General features: G+C 39.1%; 1 protein-coding gene across 1 annotated transcript in view; it reads right to left on the bottom strand.

Annotated features, from left to right (window-relative positions):
* Positions 1-21,510, bottom strand: part of SCFD2 (sec1 family domain containing 2) — a 164,380-nt gene that overhangs the window by 122,167 nt on the left and 20,703 nt on the right. The window contains exons 3-4 of the mRNA XM_083367903.1: positions 11,789-11,916; positions 4,910-5,085 (exon numbers count right to left, since the gene is read on the bottom strand). Coding sequence (XP_083224029.1) covers positions 4,910-5,085; positions 11,789-11,916 — 304 coding nt within the window. The remainder of the gene's footprint in view (positions 1-4,909; positions 5,086-11,788; positions 11,917-21,510) is intronic.

Genomic DNA, 21,510 nt, shown 5'->3' on the forward strand with positions numbered 1-21,510 from the left:
GCCTTAAAAATAGCCCATGCAGCACAACCCAACATCAGCACAGAAAATGTTTCATGAGATTATGCTTTACAATAATTTTTTATGCCATTAAAATGTTTTATTAAATTTGCAAAATTTCAATTCCACAAGAGTCATGTATGTGTTCCAGATTTTGGATGCATTCTGTAAGTTAGCCCATTGGAGGTACCTTTGTTCAAGAATTGTTGCCCTATGATGTACTATGTTTCATTCAAGTTACAGAAATTTTTTTAGTAGAAGAGTATAAAGGGCAACAAAAATGATTTGAAATGGAGTATGTCTAGTTTAATGAAGAGAAGGATGAGGGGGGACACGATAGCAGTGCTCCAGTATCTCAGGGGTTGCCTCAAAGAAGAGGGAGTCAAGCTATTCTCCCAAGCGCCTGAAGGCATGACAAGAAGCAATGGAGGGAAACTAATCAAGGAGAGAAGCAACCTAGAACTAAGGAGAAACTTCCTGACAGTGAGAACAATTAACCAGTGGAACAACCTGCCTCCAGAAGCGGTGAATGCTCCAACACTGGAAGTTTTTAAGAAGAGACTGGACAGCCATTTGTCTGTAATGGTATAGGGTTTCCTGCCTGAGCAGGGGGTTGGACTACATGACCTCCAAGGTCCCTCCCAACTTTTTAATTAACTAGTGATAATTGGAGGACTGGAGGCCAAAACCTATAAGGAACGGTTGCTGGAACTGGGTATGTCTAGTTTAATGAAGAGAAGGACGAGGGGGGACAGGATAGCAGTCTTCCAGTATCTCAGGGGCTGCCCCAAAGAAGAGGGAGTCAAGCTATTCACCAAAGTGCCTGAAGGCAGGACAAGAAGCAACGGATGAAAACTAATCAAGGAGAGAAGCAATCTGGAACTAAGGAGAAATTTCCCAACAGTTAAAATGATTAATCAGTAGAACGACTTGCCTCCAGAAGTTGTGGATGCTCTCAATCAAGAAGAGACTGGACAGCCATTTGTCTGAAATGGTATAGGGTTTCCTGCCTGAGCAGGGGTTTGGACTTGAAGACCTCCGAGGTCCCTTTCAACCCTGATCTTGTCTTAGCAGCATATACATGCATTTCCGATAGAGCTGATCCACAAGATGGCAATGCCAGTTGCTGCTTAGTACAAACTAAATGAATACTTTGATCTTGCCCATAACACAAAATGGCAATTAAGGGCAACAGGGAAATGGTGAATGCCCAAGGCATTGTTTCACCATCAGTTGAGGACAACTTTGATAGCTTCTGGGAATTTCTTCAGGGGAAGAAATTCAGATAGACTTCTCGCCCAACAACTGAATACCTCCTCTGATGTCCTTCAAAAAAAGGACATTGAATTTTCCACCAATGTCCTCTCAATTCCACTGGCACCAGCTATATCCGAGCATGCTTACCTCAATGGAAATTTGCCACAGCCTGAAAGAGCATCTGGGGGTAGGATGGGTTATCAGAGAACACCCACAATCCTGGCCCACCAGGTCCCTCCTCTAGACGTGTTACGACTCTAGACCTGTTACACCAATCAACCAAATAAAATCTTAAGACATTCTACCAAACACTGGTGTTTACTCCACATGTAATTCATTTTTTATCACAAATCCCAGCTCCGGACACATTGAGATTTGACACAGCTCTCAAGGATCCAGGAAAAAATATTTAGCACCTGTGTAATTTCTACCATTTATTCTAATGCAGCTAGATATACCGTATCGTAACTTGAAACCGTTTCTTCCTCTCAAACTGATTCCAAAAGGTCCCCCAGCTCCATGTTACTACCACTGATGAGGATCAATTAAGTGAACTTCAACCACCCCCCATCCAAAGTGGACCACAATTTCCAACTGACAAATTCATCTCAACCCCCAACAGCCATAACATCCTTCAACAGAACTGCTGGCCCAATCCTGCAGTCACCTAACTCCTTCAGAGATCAGAGAAGGGCGGGCCTCCCTTATTTCCTGAAACATCACTAGTTGCTAGGTGCAAGGCAATTAACAAAACCACAATTGTGCAAGGCCACTCTATGGATCTTACAGTCTTGTTGATGCTGCTCCTTCTAACAGCTTAATAGTCACAAGGAAGCGTTCTGCGACCCAGAATTTTTCAGAGGCAGACTATTCAATAACTAAGCTAGACTTTCTTTGCTTTAAGCCACAGGCTTCCCTACTCTGGGCTCGAAATAGCACTGCATCCTACTTCAGAAGATAGAAAATTGAAAACCTTACGGGGGTCACATAATGCAACGTCTGACTAAAGAAAATGAATGTGTACACAAGAGATAATTGCAGTGCGGAATGGGAAAGCTTGACTTCAGTTGCAATTCCTGACCTATTTTTTTTAAAAAAATGAAACATAATGGGTTATAAATCCAGAGACAGATGCTTAAGGAAAGGATTTGGTACTACTCCCCCCCCTTTTGTTTATTTTTCTTCCGTTTTAAATGCAAGAACACTGTTGTTTGAGTTGTTTTAACTGTTTATGCAGTGCTGTAATGTTTATGTTTCTTCCCATAAAATTATAAACAGAATTACTCATACTTCAGACACCATTAGCATGGTCCAGCCAAAGGCAGGCAACCTAAAATTTCTCTGCATGGATGTTTGAAAAAAAAGCTCTCTTAAGTTCAAAAATACTTAATATAGAACGGCAGGCAGAGTTGGATGGATTTTAGTGGTAGGGATTTAGAGTAAGTACAAGCTGAACTCTCCCACTGAGTTTAATTGGACTTCAGAGAGATTTACCTAGATGAGTTTGGATCCATTGGTTTTATTTTCTTTTAAAAATACCAAAGATCTTATAGAAGCAAACTTGGGGCCTGGGTAGTGTCTTGATGATACACTCTCTCTCCAAAAGTATTTTTTACATGGGGCCCTGTGGCACTTTGAAATCAGCCCTGGACCAGCTCATTCTCACAATATTGGAAAAATCTCTTACTTTGTTATTTATTAATTAGATCTTTAGGTTCTGTTCTGTTCCATTCTATTGTATTTGCAATAAAGGTTCTGTTCAATTTTGTCCTGTCCTGTCCTGTCCTGTCCTATTTCTATTCTATTCTATTCTATTCTATTCTATTCTATTCTATTCTATTCTATTCTCAATATTCTATTCTATTTTGTTCTGTCCTGTTCTATTCTATTTGCAATAAAGATTTCTATTATTCTATTCTATTCTATTCTATTCTATTCTATTCTATTCTATTCTATTCTATTCTATTCTATTCTATTCTATTATTCTATTCTATTCTATTCTAATTCCATTCCATTCCATTCCTATTCTATTCTCAATAAAGATTCTATTCTATTTTGTTCTGTCCTGTTCTATTCTATTTGCAATAAAGATTTCTATCCTATCCTATCCTATCCTATCCTATCCTATCCTATCCTATCCCATCCAATTCCTTTTCTATTTTATTTCTATTTCTATTCCAATTCCAATTCCATCCCACCCCACCCCAGTCTAGCTCTCATTTAAGTCTAAGTGTAAGTGGAGGTTATTGGAGGTTATTATGATGGTACTGGAAAAAAAAGTGACAAAAGACAAGTTTCTGCACTTAAGACAGCTGCAGTCTCCCCGCAGATACCTGACTGTGATTCAGGCTATTGGCAATCGTCGTACATTCCTCTGACTCCCACCTGTGACCTCCCCAATCAGCTTCTGACAAACAAAGTCAATGGGAAAGCCGGCAGGCAAGGCAACAAGTCGTTTAACAACCATGGGTGATTCACTTAATGACCATGCCCCCCAAAGATAAAATTGGGTACAGTCGCACGATGCCTCACTTAATGACTGCACTGCTCAAACAATAAATTTTCTGGCGTAAGTTGAGGATACCTATGGCTTGCAAGCCAATCATCTTCTCAACAAATTTCCTCCAAAAAATTACTCAAATCAAACCGAGCTCCAGTTCTCTGCAAAGGGCCTGGGCCACCAGAACCTGGAATTAATCTAATAATCATCTAATAATAAAGTTGGGAGGGACCTTGGAGGTCACCTAGTCCAACCCGCTGCTCAGGCAGGAAACCCTATACCATTTCAGACAGACGGTTGCCCAAATTCTTCTTAAAAACTGGCAAGATTCAGCATCCTTGTCGATCTTCTCCCAGTCCTTCCTTCCCTGGAAAGGATTTGCTTATTCTATTGACACAAAAGAGGACGACACATACTAAGAAATGATCTGACTCACGTTTGGCCAGTCCTCGTTTTTATTCCTGAGTTTTCTGGAGCCCCTCAAAAAAACTAGGCAGCTCTCCGGGAACTGCCAACAGAAAGAACAATTCCTTCCCAAGTGCAATTCAGTCCAAGGACATAGTATCCCCTTTATTCCAGAGAGTGGCAAGGACTCCAGGCAAACCACGCATTCAATATAGCCCCAGTCACCATTAGTTCTGCTTCAGTGTGTGCAAACTGCAGCAAAACTATATATATAAATATAAATATATACGGTGTATATATATACACACACATACACACACACACATACATTTTATATACACATACACACACACACACATATATATATACATATATATATATATATATATATATATATATATATATATATATGTGTGTGTGTGTGTGTGTGTGTGTGTGTGTACATATATATCATATCATATCATATCATATCATATCATATCATATCATATCATATCATATATATTTCTCTTCCCCCGAGGTGCTGCAGATCGGCAAAACCACAGATCTGTTCTGGACTGGCAGAGACTCTCCTTCTGGCTTAACGTCACTCTTTCGAGGTAGGTAGCTCAAGTCATCTTCAAGTCCACTTTGGTTTTGGAGGAATTACTTAATGAATTACTGCCTAAGCAGGAGGAGTAAGATAAGCTAGCATCATAAGCAATGTCAATGCCTAAAAAAAAAAGTTACAACGCTCAGCTTATACGGTACCTGTAGAAATAGCCGTTCAAAGGCTAAACAGTTGTCCCACTTGGCGTTCTGAGGGTCTTTTAGAGTCTGTACAACAGCCAGCGCAATCTGCAAGAGCCCACAATGATTTTCAAGAGCGTCAATTTTCTTCTTGAAAAGCTGGATATATGTGTGAAGCTGTTCAGGGGTGACTCTCCCTATGATGCAAGGGAAAATATTTATATTTATATTTATATATCATCTATCTATCATCTATCTATCTATCTATCTATCTATCTATCTATCTATCTATCTAATCACAGTCGTTCTCAAGAATATAGAAATAAAGCAAATGGAAAATGTAACCCATGTCTAGATATATTTAGGCAATATTTTTATGCAGAAAATAATATTTTTCATTTGTTCAATGATTTCTTTCCTATATCATCATGGCTATCTTGTAACACTATAAAAACGTAATTCCCCAATAATAATTAGATGCCTTTCAAGATGTAAATCAGTGCACATCTCCCAAAGTCCCTTCCTTTTTAAAATTATAATAAGCCGCCTGTGGAAGGGAGGGAGGGAGGGAGGGAGGAAGGAAGGAAGGAAGGAAATACACTAATATAGGCCAACAGAAAGCAGTATATCTGTAAGTCCATTAGTAAGTGATGATTCTCAGGGACAACAGAAGGATGAACCCTGTAAAAAAAAACTCTTTTTGGTCTTCCAAAATGAATAAATCCAGAGCCATGCTACAGAGGAAATCACATCTGTTGGCTTGTTTCTTGATATATTATTATCTTTTGTTTTGCTTAAATATTATCCAAAATCTTAAAAAGTTCGCTTTGTTCTGGAAGCCCAACTAGGAAATGTTAATAAGACCGCAAGGAACAAAATGTCTTGATCATTATGGCTTACATAATTCATGGACTAAATTAAAAGACAAGGATGTCCGTTCTTCTACTAATTATGTTAATGTTATTTATGATGCACCCATTTGAACTGCCTGGATCTCCTGATTTCCCTGACACTTGACAGCACAGTGGTCCAGAATGCAGTGGCATGAGCAGTAGGTGTGCATGCTTTATTATGCTCCTGTGAACCATTGTTTTATTAGCAGTCTTCCGTGTACACTTCCAAATACCGGCTTTCTCCTATAAGGCCTTCAGGGCACAAGTCCAACTGATTTGAGGGACCACCTGTCTCCAGCCGTCCTATGAGATTGGGCAGAGTGGGCATGCTTTGAGTCTCCTCAGTTAAACAAGGATGGCTCGCAGGACCCAAGGAGCATACTTAAGTTACAGTATCTGCCCTCTGGAATGATAGCCCTCAAAGATCTGGATGGTTCCCACCCAGATGATAATTCAGGAAGCTATTGAAGACCTGGTTATTCTCCTAGGCCTGGGTGTGGCCTGAAGATGGAGCCCTGTTGAAAAAGGATTGTTTACGCTGTGTCTGACTCAGGTCACTTAAGGTTGTTTTGGTATTGTAAAGTGCGTTCGTAGATTTTCACGGGTACAAGTATGTAGGTCTTGGCGTATTCAGGTCTTTTCCCGTGTAAGATTGATAGTGTCTTGCCGATGTTTCGACGAGGTCCCACTCGTCATCTTCAGGCTGGTGTCTTCGGCTTCGTGCTTGTGCGAGCAAAGCGTAATCGGAGCTGCCGTCTCTCTATAAATATTGGTGGGTGGGTGTGGGGTGCTGGCTTAGTTGCTGTAAGCGGGTTGGTTGGCTGTGTAGTTACATGTTGATTGGTTGATGGGGTTATTGTTTGTGGATTAGTTGGCTGTTTTGTAACATCCTGTGTGGCTGAGCTGTTGGCTGTGTGCCCATTAGTCTTTTGTGTTGTGTATGTGTATGTATATGTGTGTGTATATATATATATCCCTTCAAATACTTTGGCCACCTAATGAGAAGGAAGGACTCACTGGAGAAGAGCCTAATGCTGGGAAAGATTGAGGGCAAGAGAAGAAGGGGATGACAGAGAATGAGGTGGCTGGATGGAGTCACTGAAGCAGTAGGCGTGAGCTTAAATGGACTCCAGAACATGGTAGAGGACAGGAAGGCCTGGAGGAACGTTGTCCATAGGGTCGCGATGGGTCGGACACGACTTCGCAGCTAACAACAACAACAACAACAATATATATCCCTAATAATCTATGCACTGAGTCTATTGATTCGTTCCATGTTTTGGCATGACTATCTGCCAAATGTAACTACTGTATCAGGAAATATCCATGGTATTAATCATGCTTGGAGGGAGAAGGGGCTCCCCGTAATTGTTAGAGAATGCTGTACAGAAAACTCCTTCCTGACTTCTAAACAGCTATGGAGAATATCACCACAGGCTTTAATTGATTTGGCTTCATGTGCTGTAACATTTTAGCTCCAAAACAGTATGCTGTATACCTCAGATCCTTTGAACTATCAAAAACTAAAGCCATCTTGTAGAACATTTCGTACCAAATAGTATATGTTTCTGCTCTCTTTATCTAATTTATGCTTTTTTTCCTCACTAGCACCCAAACTTCTCATATATATATATCGTAATGAAGGCATATATAATGAAGAGTCATAAAAATAAATCAAGGCAGCCACAACACACACAATACTCCTCCCTCCTCCCTATTTTCCTCACGGCAACCCTATGAGGTGAGTTGGGATGAGAAAGACTGGCCCAAAGTCACCCAGTCAGTTTTCATGCATAAGATGGGACTAGAACTCACAGTCTCCTGACTTTTCAATTGGTACCTGAACCACAAACTGGCTGTTTTCTGCTCTGAGATAAAACTCACTTTTTACGACCCTCTAATCCATTAATTCGGGGTAGAGTTGGGTGACTGGATGGGGCTGAGCATTTATTAGCCGGATGCCTTTCCTGATGCCATGCAGAGTTCACAGTAGATTTTTTTTTTTCTTTGCGCCCCAGGAGAGAAGCTATCTGCTGCTACCTAGGATTGAACTCTCAACCTTCTGAGTGGGAGGCAAGCGTTTTTACCACTAGGCCACCATGCCGCTCCATGGCTGGCTGGAGCATTCTAGGAGTTGAAGTCCACTCGTTTTAAAGTTGCTAAGGCTGAGAAACACTAGGTTAAAGTGACAACATTTATTTCGCTCTCAAAAGCCATTTTACAACGACATGCCTAAATGGGGTTTGTGTAATGTTCAAACTACATTTCCAGTATGTATTTCCTCGCGATGGATGTGGGACAGAGATAGATGCTTGAGTTCCAACTCAAACGTTCAAAACTGTTGGGAATATGAGGCTCGTATAAATGTTTCCCATTTCCCCCTTTCACAATGTCCAAAGATGGTCACGTTTGTTCTTTTTTTTCATATCTTGGATGTTCTTTCACGTTCTGAACAAAGTTCAGACATACCTTATCTCCATAAATCTGTTCTTTCCTTTGAAGTTTCCCCCCCCCTCCCTATGTACTTACAACACTGCTTAAGGGATTTACAGTAGCTTTACTCCTGCCTCTTGAACAAAGGCTGCTGTACTAATATATTGTTACTGTAGGCTAAATCTGCCTTGTGCTTTTTTTTTAATGAGATCCTTTAGCCTTTTGTGTTTCATTCCACATAGTTTACTAAGAACTAAGGAGACCCTTTTCCATTAGTGGAGGAGGGCAATAGAAAGGCACATTTGTTCCTCTTATCCTCCTGGTGTTTCAGCTTTTATCATTCAGCATGCCAATAAAAGGGACATAATAAAGGGATTCAGGCTCCCTTCAGATTTACTGTCCCCTGTTAAAACTGCCAAGCAAGGCAGGCTACTTCTGGAGTCAAACCACTGCAATTGATGGCAAAGCATATTTGGTTGTTCAATAATAGGCTAGTTGCAAAGCTTCAAACGAAAGCATTATGAATCATCACTCTCAGAAGCTTTCCATGCATCTGATCACCAAAAGAGGACCTGTAGAGAAAAAGGGTTAGGGCTGGCCAAAGAGCAGCAGTATTTACAACTGAAAATTTTATTTTTCATTGTTTTAGGAATGTCCTTGTCATCTTTTCATCTTTCTCATCTTTCTCACTTCTCATCTTTTCTACTACCTTCTTCTATTAGTATATTATGGTTTATCAATTGTTGTTTGTATCTTATGATTTATCATTGCATCTTATGATTTATGATCTATGACCTATCACTTTGTTGTTTGTATGTACCTTGAGAATTTAAGCACCGGAGAATTCTATTCTGCATTCTGCATTCTGCATTCTGCATTCTGCATTCTGCATTCTATTCTATTCTATTCTATTCTATTCTATTCTATTCTATTCTATTCTATTCTATTCTATTCTATTCTATTCTATTCTATTCTTGCTCTTATTCTATTCTATTCTATTCTATTCTTGCTCTTATTCTATTCTATTCTATTCTATTCTATTCTATTCTATTCTATTCTATTCTATTCTATTCTATTCGTGCTCTTGTTCTATTCTATTCTACCCATGCTCTTGTTTTATTCTATTCTATTATTCTATTCTGTTTGATTCTATTCTATTCTATTCTATTTTCCAATTTTCTATTCTATTCTATTCATGCTCTTGTTCTATTCTATTCTATTCTATTCTATTCTATTCTATTCTATTCTATTCATGCTCATTCTATTCTATTCTATTCTATTCTATTCTATTCTATTCTATTCTATTCTATTCTATTCTATTCGTGCTCTTGTTCTATTCTATTCTACCCATGCTCTTATTTTATTCTATTCTATTATTCTATTCTGTTTGATTCTATTCTATTCTATTTTCCAATTTTCTATTCTATTCATGCTCTTGTTCTATTCTATTCTATTCTATTCTATTCGTGCTCTTGTTCTATTCTATTCTATTATTCTATTCTGTTTGATTCTATTCTATTCTATTCTATTTTCCAATTTCCTATTCTATTCTATTCATGCTCTTGTTCTATTCTATTCTATTCTATTCTATTCTCATTCTATTCTATTCTATTCTATTCTATTCTATTCTATTCGTGCTCTTGTTCTATTCTATTCTACCCATGCTCTTATTTTATTCTATTCTGTTTGATTCTATTCTATTCTATTTTCCAATTTTCTATTCTATTCTATTCATGCTCTTGTTCTATTCTATTCTATTCTATTCTATTCTATTCTATTCTATTCTATTCTATTCTACCCATGCTCATTCTATTCTATTCTATACTATTCTATTCTATTCTATTCTATTCTATTCTATTCTATTCTATTCTATTCTATTCTATTCTATTCTATTCTATTCTATTCTATTCTATTCCCTATCCCAACCTATCATATCCTATCCTGTTCTTAAGAATATTAAAAAATAGTGTAAGTGGTCCAATCCTGGATTTTGCTGCTGAGGACTGAATGACAAGGACTTAGGCATTTGTTTCTAGATAAGAGATAAGCTATCAAAGGAAGAGATCATTTGTCGTATTTTAAGACGGTGATAAGTTACACCAGTGACGGCGAACCTTTTAGAGACCGAGTGGCCAAAAACCGCCCCCACCCTTCCCGCCCGCAGGGCCACCCACCGCCTCCACGGCCTGCCACAGATCGCCCAGGTGGCCCAGCAACGCCATGGCAGCCACACCCTCTCCCTGCACCCCACAGCATCAACTGTGTGTGACTGGGCACGAGGGTGGAGTCTTGGCCCTGCTGCCCAGCTGCCATGTCCTTGGATGCGCTGCTTCGCACGGGCTATGCTCGGGGGTGACTTTCCTCTGGGGGGGCAGCTGCTGGTGAGGAGGGGACCGCGGGGGGAGGCGGGGCTGGGGCGATGGCGTGCATGCCCACAGAGAGGGCTCCGAGTGCTGCCTCTGGCACACGTGCCAGAGGTTCGCCACCACTGAGTTACGCTTATACTTGTGATGAAGGGGGAAGCTATTTTTATATATTTTTCTTTTTTCATTTCTGCAATTTCTATTTTTTTTTCTTTTTATTCCTTTTTTTTGTTTGTAATGCTTTTTATTGTTAAATGGCAATTTTTAATTAAATGGCTTTTTTTTAAAAGGAAAATTCAGGAATTAATGCAGGAATCCCACATGGCCCGATTACCATTTTGTCTGAAACTATGGAAACAAACCCTCTCTAATCTTCTGAGTCACGGACAGGAAATGATCCTGTGGTATTTTGAGAAGATCTACGGAAATAGGACATGTCAAGACTTTTTATTTCCTCTTCGTCCATACGTTGCTCCCAAAATAGAGTCCCCCCCCCATTTCTTCCATCCGGAGGTTGGGTTATACGTTTCCATATCTCTAGATCAGGGGATATCGGTGTAATACTCACAGGGAACAGGGCAGGCCCCAAACTGTTTCCCTGCAATTTCACTTCAAAGTTCTATAATATTAAAAATAATGCTTTGAAGTTTCATATGAAAATTTTGAGTATTTTGATGGGGGTGGGGGGGGAGATGTGCAGGACCAGAAATATTAAGCAGTCCAAGACACAAGAGAACCCCGTTCTTACACAAAACACGACATCCAGTTTGCTCTTTTCCAATTGTACGCTACCACAATATTAGAGAGAGGGAGCAAAGAATTCAAGGTGAAAGATTATGAACACGATGGGAAATATCCTTCAAGAAAATTCCAGGGGTTTAGGACAGTACAACCCCGGGGCAAACGATTCATCGTACAATTTCTCCAAGCTGATACAATGCATAGGTTTCAGCATGTTGTTAATCAGGCAGATGAATACAACTGTGTAACTGTTCTCATTCCCTTAAAAACGAAACAGGATTGTCCATGTCTGCAGAATCCACAGAAATGGTCTCCATGAAACGAAGGCATTAAAAATCCCTAATTAGTTCAGAAAATGTAGCTCCCTGTCCAATGAGAATCACCCCTCCTTATCAAACGAATAACCATTGGGAAGTCACGCTGCTTCTAGTACATTGGCACGACAGCTAGTTTGCGGCGTAAGGGCTCACCCATGCTCATCTTGATTGGCAAATTTTCCCGGCTTGCGGCTTCTACTAGGTGTCTTCTAACTTCCATCAAACTTTCCTTCTGTTTTAGATTCATTAAGGATTCCCACAGAGCTCTAGCAGCTGGTTCCCTGTTAACGAAAGGAAAAATGCCCAAGTTTACACCAGCATCTGTTAAAAATCAAACAGGTTTTTCCTAACTTAGTTGATTTCCATATTGCAGAATGCCTATGTCTTTTAAAGTAGAGAAATATTGTCCAACTTTTAAAACAATGGCTGCCCTGTTTTTGTTGGTAAGAGACTAGGAACTGATAACGTATCTCTCTATAAGTACGGGTTTTACTACAAACTTGAGTGCAACTGAAGTCGAAGGTCAGGTTGAAAACCAATAATTTTGATTTACTATCCCTGGTCTACTTAAACACTTAAAAGACTGTTTTCCTAATTTACACTGAGCCAAAATTTCTAGGAATGGTTTTAAGGATTCTGATTTGAAAAATGGAAAATATGCCGGACCACATATTACCACGCATATGTGCTGCCTTGAGCGTAAACACCACATTGTGAGGATTAGAGCTAGGGTTTTTCTAGGGCACTTTTTTTTTTGGACGAGTGAAAAAACAAATAAAAACTTTCCGGGAAACATTTGGCTTTTATATATGAAATGGATTTTTTTTTAAAAAAAAAAACCAAACCTAATTTCCCTCTTGCTTGTTTTCATTTTTCAAAGACGTGAACCATCCTGTGAAAATGGACTTGGGAAAAGATCCCAGCGAGTCTTGCTTACAAAAGGAGTTGTGCATGTTCACACTGAACTTTTTGACCCAACAACAGCAAATATCAGTCCCCGTTTGAACAAATCATGTGTGATACACCTCATTGGTTTTTTTTTAATTTTATTTTAAAAAAGGCTTATATAGTAATAACACAATTTACTTTTAGACAGATGAACAGACTACAATTGCATCTGTCTCTAATGCAATCTCAAATTTATTCCAAAACACCACATAATTATGTTTGCAACTTCTTCATTTTAAAAAAGAATATTTGAAAAGCAAATAAATCCAGCAAGGAATACTAATTTCATTTACGCTGACCATTCTGAAGTTAATGGTATTACCGTAGTGACTTTGTTTTACAGTAACTCTTAATAAATCAACTAGGGTGACTTTCATGTTCTTCTTCTTCTTCTATGTCAGGGGTCCCCTACTCCCGGTCTGTGGACCACTCCCGGTCCGTGGCATGCCAACAACCGGTCCGCACAAACAAGAAAAGCCCCATCCGCGGGATGCAAGAAGCACACAAAACCACACACTCTCCGGTCCATGGAAAAACCTTTCTCCACGGAACCGGTCCCTGGTGCCCAAAAGGTTGGGGACCTCTGCTTTAGGTAAATTGTTAAGATAGCAATTCTGTATACAGCAATGGGGAATAAACCTTGTGAACCCCAAAAAGACAGTTCTGAATTAACCAGCTATTTGCAGCAATTCTTCCCTGTTAATTTGTAAGGTCTGTGGTCAAGCTTTAGTACTTTCTGTTTAATTTTTAATTTTAATTAGCTTTTTTTTTTATCAATGAGTTAAATGCTTTGTCAATTCCTGGGCACAAAATCCCTGCTATTTATGCTGTGGAACATGCACCAACTTTACATGCAGACATGTAAGCATCTTTTGTTTTCCACCAGACAAGAAACAGTCTGATGGAACGTATCACTTGAATTTAACCCTAAATGTCTCAGAATGCTCCATATGTACTACTGGTATGAGAGGGATCTGATTATTACTTCAAAAGACCCAGAGGCTGTGCATCTGTGTTCTGACTGACTTTACTAGACCAAATTGACTGGGTTTTGGCTATAAAAAAAATTCTGGAGGATATCAGCCTGGGGAAAATTTTCAAAGGAAAATTCTGAAAGCACAGAAAGATCATTTTTCAGAATATCTGCCAAGCTCTGAGGTAATTAACAAAGTAAAGGGGATTCAGGCCAGTAACATTTTAGCAAATGATAGATAGTGAGTAGTTCCCAAAGATTTTAAGGATGTTTTCTGAAGATTACAATATGTTACATCAACGTTTGGTTTTGTGCTTTATTTCAAACTGTGTCCCTTGCCAACATAAATTCTGTTTCAAGTAGCATCTTAGATAGAATTTATCCTGATCTGAACTAAATGCCAACTGGAGTTCGCTGGAAACTCACAGGAAACTTATGATAAACTGAAAATGTTTTACTGAAAAATGGAGTTGGGTTGCTGAAGAGTGATTATGATTTAATTAAATGTAAAACAAAATTGTTCTAGGGAAATATGTTTATGTGAACTTTTCCAAAAGAAGTAGTACATATGTGACTTCTGGCATAGGCTTGTTATATTTACAGATTTGCACAATAAACCTAGGTCTTAGTCAAAGTAATAAGAAAGGGATCATGATAAGCAAATAGCAAAATACAGCACTGCCTCTGCATATATATTTCCAATACTCCGTCATTCTCCATTGCAGCCAAGAAACAAATAGCAGGCAGGCCTTTCCACTCAGGAAGAGATTTGATTCTTAATTAATCTAGCAAAGCAAGAAATGAAGCTGGTTCACATCAAGCATCCAAAGTGGCAAATATAGGCTCTTAATTTCACCAATCAAAGCAAATGATTGCTTTTTATTTCTTTGGAACTGTACTGAAATGTGGGTAACATTTTTACTGCATAAAAGCATTAGAAGAAAAACAAGTATATACATTACATAAACTTATTACCGATGTTTTTTTTTATGAAGGAAAAATACATACATTAAAAACCTAACAAAACATGCATATTTACTCTCCCCCCCTCCCATTTACCTCTTTAAAATATTCAAATTCAAAAGATATGATCAAGTCCTCTTCCTTGTCTGTTTTTACAAATGAACAGTTGACACTTAACAAATGTAAGTAATTCATTGCTGCAAATCAGGTGTTTCCCCAATGTCATAAACAGCCACACCTCAGTATAAAATATTTACCATTCTTGATGGCTTGGTAGATTCATAATGCTTGTATATACTGACAGGGTGAATATCCTTAATAACGATTATTCTTATTGCATGGCGAAAGTACCGAATTGCTGACAGAGAGGAAAAATAATTCCCAGCTCTTATTAGACAACTGGATGATGCAATAAAATGAATCTGAAAAGTAACATACTGAAGGTAATAGTGTTTGACAGATTTAAGTCAAGAGATAAAAATGGAGTAAAAAAAACTGTACATTCTTCATAAATGAAAAAATGGATGAGGTGATCCGACAGCCTGACTGAGCTGTATATCTCCAGCCCAAATGATGTAGCTGTATATGTTGCAGGATTGGGTATGTCTAGTTTAATGAAGAGAAGGACTTGGGGTGACATGTTAGCGGTGTTCCAGTATCTCAGGGGCTGCCACAAAGAAGAGGGAGTCAAGCTATTCTCCAAAGCACCTGAAGGCAGGAAAAGAAGCAACGGATGGAAACTAGTCAAGGAGAGAAGCAACCTAGAACTAAGGAGAAACTTCCTGACAGAACAATTAACCAGTGAAACAACCTGCCTCCAGAAGCTGTGAATGCTCCAACACTGGAAGTTTGTAAGAAGAGACTGGACAGCCATTTGTCTGAAATGGTATTGGGTTTCCTGCCTAAGCAGGAAATTTACTCCAAAGCATAATTTTGCCAGCTATTTTTAAACCTCTAATGTCAGTTTTTCATTACTGAAAGGATCAGAGTTTTCTTCATTGTCTGGGATGCAAAGGGTTAAGGCTAGTTACTACTTGGATCCAGAGAATGTCAGGCTGTTGGCTAGACCAGGAAAGTCATAACGCATTCCAGTAGGCAATATTTGTCCAGAATTTGGGTGAAGATTGTCACATAAATTTGTAAATTACTTTAGTGCAGTCATTAACCAGCACAAGAAAATCCATATTCAAATATCTAAAGCTAAATTGACAATGTCAGGATGGTTATGAAGACGTACAGATTTTTAAAAAAATAAAATTGGCTAAAAGACAACATTAAACCAGAATATGCTAAACGGTTTGCTCAGACTTCACATATATAGCAAGGGGAAATTAAAATTAGCAATCTGAATAGTATAAACTTGGAATAGCGGTATAAAATACAAATACTATGCAAATGCTCATACACATACAATAAAGGCACATGTACTTCCTTTCTCCCCTATTCACCCACATGTATATTCTGAATAAAATTATCCAATGGAAATTTAAAAATTTAAACTTCTCTTACACTGTCAAATCTGATAAATATGTACCGTAAGTACAATAGCTGACACAGCACATGTTCACTCCAAAGCCAGGGGTTAATCTTAAGCGTGAGCCACTTCTGGCTAGCCATACTCAGGCAGGTTTGATTGTTCTAAAATCTAAATTATTCTTTGGCTGGTTGTCACATAAAAGCTTTGGTCTTTATCCCACAAAGGGGCTGACAATTCTGAAGTTTCTTACATCAGGCAGTAGCCAACACTAAAATAACCCCAATAATAAACCCAACATTATTAAAAAAAAAACAACAACATTAAGCCACCTTTCCTAAAAGGCAATTACTATTTACACAGTGACATTTTAAGAGATGTTTCTGCCAGAAAAAAATCATTTAACTTGATATAGTTAGCTTGGAAATGGCATCTAGAAATAGAAGTAGAAAGTCATCTTAAAACATACAAATCACCCATGATGTTAAATTCCTCTCGATCACATTTATCTTACACAAAATACTCAAAGGAACACGGGACCATTAGTCTATATGACACGTCATCTTTATGCCAACAAAAGTGCGTGCAGTCAAGGCCATGGTCTTCCCAGTTGCAATGTATGGCTGTGAAAGTTGGACCATAAGAAAGGCTGAGCACCAAAGAATTGAGGCCTTTGAACTGTGGTGCTGGAGAAGACTCCTGCGAGTCCCTTGCAAGGCGATCAAACCGGTCAGTCCTAGAGGAGATCAACCCTGACTGCTCTTTGGAAGGCCAGATCCTGAAGTTGAAACTCAAATCCTTTGGCCACCTAATGAGAAGGAAGGACTCACTGGAGAAGAGCCTAATGCTGGGAAAGGTGGAGGGCAAGAGAAGAAGGGGACGATAGAGAATGAGGTGGCTGGATGGAATCCCTGAAGCAGTAGGCGTGAGCCTAAATGGACACCAGCAGATGGTAGAGGACAGGAAGGCCTGGAGGAACGTTGTCCATGGGGTCGCGATGGGTGGGACATGACTTCGCAACTAAGAAAAACATCTTTATTAGTGACAATGCATCAAGCTTACAGGCTCTCTGACAGTAAGTGGTCTGGCTTCCCCTGATTATTTCTACTTGCTGAGAATTTGGGGAGCCTTAGACCCAACACAGGTGGAGAGGATATCATGTGGTTTTAAAAAGTTACTATGCTACTATGTTTTTTACGAAATTGCCCCTATGGGTGTTCCCCCAAGCTTTTTTTAAAGAAAAGAAATAGTGGCAAAGCCAGACTGGTGGACGTATGGTAAAATAAGTGTCTTTCAATTCTGGAGACCCTATGCTCAAGTCTAGAGACCCCATCCTCAAGAATTAGAATGACAAGATCACGCTTGTTGCTGGTTTACATATCAACAAATGAAGGAAAGATTTAAACTAGACAAAAAACGGCCATGGTTTTGAGTTTGCTAAAAATGAATTGGGAATCCTGCTATGTGGTAGTGATGATCATATAATTGCCAAGGTCTATAAAACGTTATTAAAATTGGGGTGTAAAGTGATGTTTGAACAATGGGAGAATCTGTGGATAAAAAGCTTTTAAGATTCACATTAAATTATAACCTAAAAGAAAATTTCTACAAAATGATGTATCACTGGTATTTAACACCAGATAAGTTATCTAGAATGTATAAAGGTATTTCAAATTAATGTTGGAAATATAAATGCAAAGAAGGGGCTTTTTATCACTTATGGTGGACATGTGATAAGGCAAAGAAATATTGGAATAGGATTCATATATTAATGGAGAAAATTCTTAAAGTGAACATAAAAGATTAAACCAGAAACTTTCCTTCTGGGCCTAATGGAAAGAGAACTGGAAAAAAAATATATATTTGGAACTCTGATTTTATATACTGTATGGTGACAGCAGAAAGATTGCTTTATGCACAAAAGTGGAAGGATGCCTCAACTCCTACCATGGACAAATGGCTACAAAAGCTGATGCGAGTTAGCAGAGTGAGTTAAATTGACTGCTTTGATTAAAGAAAAAAAAACATAAGTATTTTTGTTTCTACTTGGAAACCGCTTCTGGACATCATGACTTTGGGTTTTACCAATTAGACTGATTTGCCGATGCAGAAATGGCTAGTGCAGGGGGTAGGCAACCTTGGCTCTTTTATGACTCGTGGACTTCAACTCCCAGAATTCCTGAGCCAGCCATGCTGAGGGGAAAGGGAGAGGTTTCCATGCTGAGCCATGCGGGCTCAGGAATTCTGGGAGGTGAAGTCCACGAGTCATAAAAGAGCCAAGGGTTGCCTACCTCTGGGGCTAGTGCCTACTATTATAGAGATGTAAAAAGTTGAGATTTGATTTTAATGTTTGATTTTACTGCAACAGAGTTGGAAGTCAATGCCTTTTGTTTCTCCCCCCACCCCACCCCTTCCTCACACCTTTTTTGTTTTCCTTTTTTCTACTGTTGTCCCCTACTATTTCCTTTTGTATTTTTTATGTTTTATGTTATAAGTGAATAAAATTATATATATGTGTATACACACACACACACACACACACACACACACACACACATGTGGATCTTTGGTCATTCGGGTTTTTCCCCGCGTAGAATTGAAGGTGTAGGAGCAACGTTTCGACAGAATCCCATCCGTCATCCTCAGGCTGGTGGCTTCAGCTTCCTTCTTCTGCTTCTCCCAGAAGGAAGCTGAAGCCACCAGCCTGAGGATGACGGATGGGATTCCGTTGAAATGTTGCTCCTACACCTTCAATTCTACGCGGGGAAAACCCCAAATGACCAAAGATCCACATACAAACACCCGCGAAAACCTCAGAAAACAAATACATACATATATATATATATACACGCGCGCACACACACACACACACACACATATATATATATAAAGTTACTATGCTGTCACTATCCAGAGTCTCAGAACAACTTACTGGGATAGGAACTGTAGCTGAAAACAGCTGGAGGGTATCAGCTTGTCTCTCCTGTTCGAAAGCATTTGTTAATAATGTGTCAGAACAGTGTTGTTACTAAATCTTCACTTCACAGCTTGACAGTAATGGTTAATGGGGTAGAGAAAGGGAAGGCACTTCCATCTTCTCTGTGGCTTGATGAATTTGACAGGCTGTTCATTAGTTCAGCCTGTCTCTGATAACACCCACGCCCCTTTGTTTTCCCTCTTTCTGGTTAACGTAACCATTCCCAATGCACGCTGTGGCTTTGTAGTTACGAGGGAAGATCACAGGACTCTGGATGAATTCCCGGTAAAGATTTAATGGCCACAACTGGGAATTTTGCTCACCATGTGACCAGATTTGATAAACGACCACTTTTACAACACCTGCAAAGCAAACCATGTGGCTGGTTAAGCAAACCACATGGTGGTTAAGCAAATTCATTCTCCTGAATGGGTCTTTTTTTTTGCCAGAAATCCAGGAAAAACAGTCGCAAATTACACTCATGTGATTTACAGGATCTGTCAACTGGTCATAAACAAGATCCAAGTGCCCTAAACTTAATTTCATTTTAATGTAGGCTAATTAGTGTACATTAAAAGTGACAATAAAGTTTCTATTCTATTCTATTCTATTCTATTCTATTCTATTCTATTCTGTTCTATTCTATTCCATATTTATCCTATTCTATTCTATTCTATTCTATTCTGTTCTATTCTATTCCATATTTATCCTATTCTATTCTATTCTATTCCATATTTTTTCTATTCTATTCTATTCTATTCTATTCTATTCTATTCTATTCTATTCTATTCTATTCTATTCTATTCTATTCCATTCCATATTTATTCTATTCTATTCTATTCTACTCCACTCTACTCTATTCTTATTCTTTTCTATTCCATTCCATATTTTCTCTATTCTATTCTATTGTTCTATTCCATTCCATTCCATATTTTTTCTATTCTATTCTATTCTATTCTATTCTATTCTATTCTATTCTATTCTATTCTATTCTATTCTATTCTATTAATTCTTATTCTTATTCTAATTCTTATTCTATTCTGTTCTATTCCGTTTCATTCCATTCCATTCCATATTTTCTCTATTCTGTTCCATTCCATTCCATTCCATTCCATATTTTCTCTATTCTATTCTGTTCTGTTCTGTTCTGTTCTGTTCTACTCTTTCTCCTCAGCTACATCAAGGTAGAGTTTTCATTCTTAATTACAGCGTGGACACATTCTGATAAGCTTTACCGACCATTATGAAATCAGTGGCATAGTTCCAGCGACTTCTAGGCAGCGGGATGAGCCCATCTCCCCCTGGCTATGTTAGGATGCTGTGGGTGCATCCTTTCCACTGTTGTCCCTGCATGCCCACCCTACTTTTGACAGCTGGAGTATTCAGTTCTCTCAAGCACATGGGAATGCGTACCGGGTGCTGCAGCAGGAGGGAGGGTCCCACCGTAATGCATAACCTGGGAAGGGAGACCCCTGTGGCACGCGTGCTGTGGGTTCCCCACCACGGTCATAGCCCATTACCTGGCACAGAGGACAAAAGGCGTGGAAGCTTTTAGTATTGAAGACAAAAGGACAAAAGAATGAAAATGTTGGGTTGTATCGTTTTCACAAACTTTGAAAACTTCAGCCTGGTACAGCAAACAATGATCTGCTTCCCACAGGCACCAACTTTTAAAACTTCAGCCTGGTACAGCAAACAATGATCTGCTTCCCACAGGCACCATCACCTTGTGATTAATGGCATTTAAATTCCCATACGCTTACAAAACATGCAAATCCATATTCTAAAAAAAAAGTCAATGCTAAGAAAACACTAAAGGATTTTTTTTAAAGCAATCTAAGCTTATTCCCCTATTCTAACCCCCCTCAAGCTACTTTGATAAGAGACTCAAATTTAGCTGCATATTTTGGCACACTCAGAAGACGAGCGATTATGATGTGGTTTCAAATGCCAAAAACAAGAGTTATATACCACAAAACCAGAGAAATGTTTTTAGTCTTTCTTCCTGAGAGATTTGTAGAAGCATTTTTATTTGGCTGAGCTGTGCAAATGATTTCCTAAAGGTATTACTTTGTTAATAGATTTTACTGGTCTACCTGCCTCCAATAAGGCAGTCCTTGACTTACGACCATTTGTTGACCACAGCAAGAAAGGGCGTAAGATTGGGGGGGGCAACTCGTTTAAGTCTCACATTGCTTAGCGACAAAAGTTCAGGTCAGACTACCTGTAAGAAACTTTATCGTCAGGATCAGTAGAAGGCTGATGAGTAGACAAAATTAGCTTGGATTAAACAATGTAAACAACGGACGCGGTGGCTCAGTGGGTTAGGACGCTGAGCTTGTCGATCAGAAGGTCAGCAGTTTGGCGGGTCGAATCCCGAGTGCCGCGTAACAGTGAGCGCCTGTTACTCGTCCCAGCTTCTGCCAACCTAGCAGTTCGAAAGCACGTAAAAATGCAAGTAGAAAAATAGGGACCACTACGGTGGGAAGGTAACAGCGTTCCGTGCGCCTTTGGCGTCTAGTCATGCCGGCCACATGACC

The sequence above is a fragment of the Vipera ursinii genome (assembly GCF_947247035.1).
Source record: "Vipera ursinii genome assembly, chromosome: 7".
NCBI classification, from domain to species: Eukaryota; Metazoa; Chordata; class Lepidosauria; order Squamata; family Viperidae; genus Vipera; species Vipera ursinii.